At 48.8% G+C, this 5,078-nt stretch overlaps 1 protein-coding gene across 1 annotated transcript in view; it reads right to left on the reverse strand.

Moving 5' to 3' along the window:
- The window catches only part of NOTO (notochord homeobox), a 5,807-nt gene extending 3,571 nt beyond the window's left edge, over positions 1-2,236 (reverse strand). Inside the window, exon 1 of the mRNA XM_011358176.2 lies at positions 1,849-2,236. Coding sequence (XP_011356478.1) covers positions 1,849-2,236 — 388 coding nt within the window. The remainder of the gene's footprint in view (positions 1-1,848) is intronic.
- Between the last annotated feature and the right edge of the window lie 2,842 nt (positions 2,237-5,078).

Here is a 5,078-nt window from a genome sequence, read left to right on the forward strand (position 1 = left end):
CCCTGCATATGGGTACCCAGCTGAGAGAGTTAGTGGAGTCTAAAATTCTGCCCACTCTCCATAGGCCAATTCTTGCCCCCTGACAAGGTACTATGTCTACCTGAAGGAAGGAGTTCCTTTTTCTAATGCAGACAGAAGTGCTATTCAGTTCACTGAGGTATGGGCCAATGAGATGGAGATTTGTCCACCAGGGACAAACCTGAGTCATAACTTGAAAAGAATGAGAAAGTGAGCCATTGTGCTGTCAGGGAGGGGTTGTTCCAGACAGAGGAACAGCAAGTGCAGCACTAATACCCCTCAGCTCCCACCAGCCTTGGGGAAGCTCCAGCGCTGGCAGTCAAACTGCCCCAACAAAGGGAGTGAGGCCAGGACCGTGGCTGCCCAGAACCCCAACCACGGAGCCCAACAGCTTACCATAAGCATAAACATAATAGCAAGAGATGAGAAACGATCAATGGGGCCTGGTTAAATAAATTAACATACATCCTTACAATGGACCACTCTGCGGTGTGAAGAAGTTTTGTATAGATTGATATGGAAAAATCTCAAGTAAAAAGTAAAAAGAATCAAGTAAAAAGAGTAATATTCACAGCAGTATGGTGGGGATGTGTATGCATGTGTATTCAGGTATTAAATATGCATAAAATACTTCTGGAAGAATAAAGAAACTGGTGTCATTGGCTGCTTGTGGGGTGGGGGGAACTAGATGACTAAAGGTCAGTCACCTAGTTGTAGAGGAAACTCTTCTCCGTGTATCTTAGAAACATTTTGACATTTGAACTATGTGAATGTAATGCCTACTCAAAAACAAACTTGAAAATGAGACAACTTTAATATAAAGTAGTTAACTGCAATTCAAACCTCAGGTGTATGGAGACGTTAGAAGAATGTGGCTTGGGGCGATAGGTGTGGCTCCCAGATGCCGTGGCATGGATTTGAATGAGGTTGGGAGCCCAGGGCTTCTCCTCACCATGGGTGGGAGGAATGCCCAGCTGAAGGGGTTGAGGAAAGACAGGATGGGGGAAGCCTAGGGAGTAGGAACCAAGTAAGATGGTGTTACAACAATCTTGGTGTGGGTTGATAAGGCTTGCATTAACTTCGCTCCTGTTTTCCTTATGGGCACGTGGGGAAGAAAGAACCAGAGAGCCAAAAACGGCAAAAGTTCTTGTAGGTGGATGTTAATGCTAGAGGATAAAGTACCTCAACAGTTAAATTCTCATTGAGCTTTAAGTCCTTGCACTCCGGAGCCCTAAATTACTATTTTAAGAGCACTATAAGCAGGCAGGCCCAGAGAAGTTCAGTGGGGAGCATAAGCTCACACAGACGTGAGCCTCGGAGCTGGTATTGCTGGTATTGCTGGTATTGCGGTCTGGGGGTTTGCCAGCTCCTAACAGCTCCCAGCTGATCAGCACCACCCCTAGCGTCTGCTTCTCCCAGCTAAGGACAGGGCCATGGGTTCCAGATGAGAGCTACTTTGAGAAAGAATCTGCGCCACCAAGCGTTATCCAGAGGGGATGTGGGAGGGAGCAAAACGCTTTTTGCCGGGGAGTAGGGCTGGGTCCGCTACAGCCCTAGGGCTGGCCTTGGTTTTCTTCTGAGCCCCGCTCAGGCCCACCAGCACCTCCCTCTCTGCACCCGCCCTCACACACACCTTCTCCCACCCCAGCAGCCTTCGGGGGTAGCCTGGCGCCCGGGCTGGTCTCAGCCAGTCCTTCTCTGGGGCTTCAGTTTCAACCGTGTGTGTTTCTCGAACTCAGGCACGTCTCTACCCTGTGCCCACTGTCGTGGCCTCCACTCTTCAGCCACCCCGCCCGCTTCCTTGGACCCGAGCGTTCGGGCACCTCGTACCTGGGACGCCGAGGCCCTGGAAGCCGCAGAGGTGAGCCATGCGCAGCCCCAGCGCTGGAGGCTGGAGGCACCGCTGGTAGAGCCCCACGCTCAGGGAGGCTGGCAGCCACGGCGCGGGGCACGCCCAGGACAGAACCGGGGCCGGAGACAGCGAGGGAGCGGTCCAGAGGCCCGAGGCGGCACAGGCGGAGACCGACAGCGGAGAGGCGGCGGGCGCCGGGGGGTCGGGCTTCGCCAGGATGGCCTGGATGGAGAAGGAGGACTCGAGGCGTCGGGGAATACGAGGCGTGCCAGGGCGGGCAGAGTGGCGCTGGAGCGAGGGGGACCGGGGCTCGGGAGAGCTGCCTGAGCGTGGGGGCTGGACCCGAGCGTCCACTGGGCTGGGCATGGCGTGGCCCTGGCCGGGTCCCGCGCAGGAAGAGGAGCGCGAGAGGCGAGTGAGGACACTCTGCAAAAGGGAGACAGACTTGCAAAAGGGAGACAGACTTGCAAAAGGCAGCCAGGACCAGCCCCAACTGTTGGCGAAGGCTCTTAAATTTGGCGGGGCGGGACAGGGCGGGGCGAGCCGGCCTTTTCTTCCTGCAGCCCAGGCGGGGCCTCCCGCACGCGGCGGAGCCCTAGACCTTCCAAAGCCTGTGAGCTCCGGACCTCCAAGCTGGCGCTTCGGACCTGGGCAAGTCAAGGTGCGCACAGCACCAAGGGCAGTACTCCCCACCCCAGCCCCGTTCTTCTTCATTTAAAAATGCCCACTCTAGTGTGGTCGGGGGAAGGACCTGGACTCGCTGTGGCTCCCTGGTGACTATTGGCAAGCCACCGGGCCACTGGGCACCGTCAGGTCTCCACTTATTCCTGGGCCGTCTTTGAAGCAGGTGCCTCAGCCAGATTCACCTGTGACTAAGCACACCTTTAATTGTTTTTCATTTGATTTAAATATCCTGTTTATAAGCACGGTGAAAAGTAAATTTCCCACTCTGTCCCCCAGCCACATACTTTCCCTGTCTGCCGACACCGCTGAGTTTACCAACCTCTTTTAGATCTTTGCAGGAAATTTCTGCACCTATATTACCGAGGCTCCATTGGAAAAATGTTTCCTATATCCAAAAAGGTGGCAAGGGAAAAACTGTAACGGTTCCAGATTAAGAAATACTCATTTACTGCTAATGAATGGGAGCTGACGTCTTAGAAGACTCCTTGCCTTATGCTGGTGTTGGGCAGGCATTCTGTTTTACAGATAGATAATCAGTACTTACTAGCTGTTGTTCTTGGTTAAGTTACAAGTTCCTGTTTGTATTTTCTCACCTGTAAAATGGTGATAATAGTTACTTCATGGATCTGTGGTGCGAATTACATGAGTAATGCATGTAAGGCCTTTGGAATTGGCCTGTGCATAGTGAGCACTATGCCGTGATGGTGGGGCTCAAAGAAATTCCTGATTCCCAGGCTCCCATCGCATTCTGCCTCCTCAAATCAATTCCTAACATTGAAACTACCCAATCAGGTACAGGGTGGTTCCATGGCATTACCAGTAAACACCAACTGTTTGAGACACAAACATGCCCCTTTTGCTCTGCCAAGTAGGAGCCAGAGAAAACTTGCTGGGTGGGCAGCTGCCTGCGCCACCCCTCTCTCAACTTCAGGGAATACTCAGCAGAGCCTTCTGAGCAGCCTCCACAGGCAGCCTGGAACTGAGACTGGGGGCGAAATGATGGGCGAGTGGCTTGACTGGTCCAAGGTCTAGGCTTACTGTGGTCCGGCCAGGGGCTATTGGGTCAGAGATGAGGGAACACCAAGGAGAGCCCTGAGTAAGAGGCATGGGTGGGTGTGAACTTGTAAGAGGGGCTCTGGTTTACCTGAGGTTCAGACCCTGTGGGAGTTGGGGGATTGGGTAAAAGTTCTAGAGACCCTCCCCCAAACCCCACTCTCATAACTCTCAAATCCTACACACACCACTCCATTTCTCAACATGTTTCTTTTTGAGGAGTGGGGGCTGTGCAGCCCCTAGGACCCAGCCAGACAGCAGTGTCAAGGCGCCAACAGCATGCCTTGTGAAGACGGGCATGGGGACCCACCTTTTTGGGCCCACAAAGATTACAAACAGTTCATGCTGTTCAGGGAGAGTGGAGCACAGTGACAGAAAATGTGGATTTGTGAGTTGGACAAAACTGGCTTCACATCCCAGCTTTGTCACTGAACATTTCAGTGACTTTGGAAAAGTGGCTTATTCAATTTAAGCCTCAATTTTTTATAAAATGGGAATGATCTCTTAGGTAAGAAAATACTTACCTGATAGGATTGGTATGATAATTAAATGAGATTGTGTCTTTAGCTAAGTGGTAGCTATTATGGGGAGGAAAAAGGGTATTTCAATGGTAGATGAGCTGGACTAAGATTCTTAATAGGGTATAGTGAAAGATAGGATGAGGTCAGATTTATAGAGCTAAGATAAAGCACCTGGTATATGTCCTTTATGCACTGACATTCTCAATGGGTTAATCTGGCAACAGCATGTACCCTGCAATAACGGGAAGTTGACAAAGAATGATACAAAACTGATATGATGGAAGACTTATGAACATTTTAAGTCTATTTTTGCTGATTTTGGGGGAAAATTTATGGCCAGCGTATCTCTAGTTCTGGATTTTCAGTACGTAATAATTCATTATATTTCAGTACATGTTTATCTGTTTTCTGTTACTTTACTTATTCTTCCTCAGACTGTAAGTTCCTGAGGATGGACATAAATAACCCCAATTTACATATAAGTAAATAGAGCAAGAGAGGTTAATAGTCTGCCTAGGTTCAAATCCCCTAGCTATGTGACTATTAGCAAAATGTGGTTTTAATTTGCATTTATTTCCCTGAAGACTGTTCAAGTTGGGCATCTTTTCATAAGCTTATCAGCCACTTGGATATCTTCTTTTGTATGAAGTGCCAATTCAAATGGTTTGCTTATTTTTTTTGTGTGTTTGGTTAGTATCTTTTACTTATTAATTTATAAGAATATTTATGTATAGATTGATATAGATATTTTGGAATCAAGTTCTTTGTTGCAATATAGGTAAATAGAAGCAAATACTTATCCTGCCCTGTGATCTGCCTTTTAATTCTTTTAAATCTTTATAAAAAGTTACTAATTTTAACAAAGTTTAATGATCTGCTTTTGTATCCTTGAAAAGAAACTTTTGCCTACCCAAAGTCATGAAGATATTTTCCTGTTATTATTTTGATTC

Source organism: Pteropus vampyrus, unplaced genomic scaffold (assembly GCF_000151845.1).
Source record: "Pteropus vampyrus isolate Shadow unplaced genomic scaffold, Pvam_2.0 Scaffold37, whole genome shotgun sequence".
Lineage (NCBI taxonomy): Eukaryota > Metazoa > Chordata > Mammalia > Chiroptera > Pteropodidae > Pteropus > Pteropus vampyrus.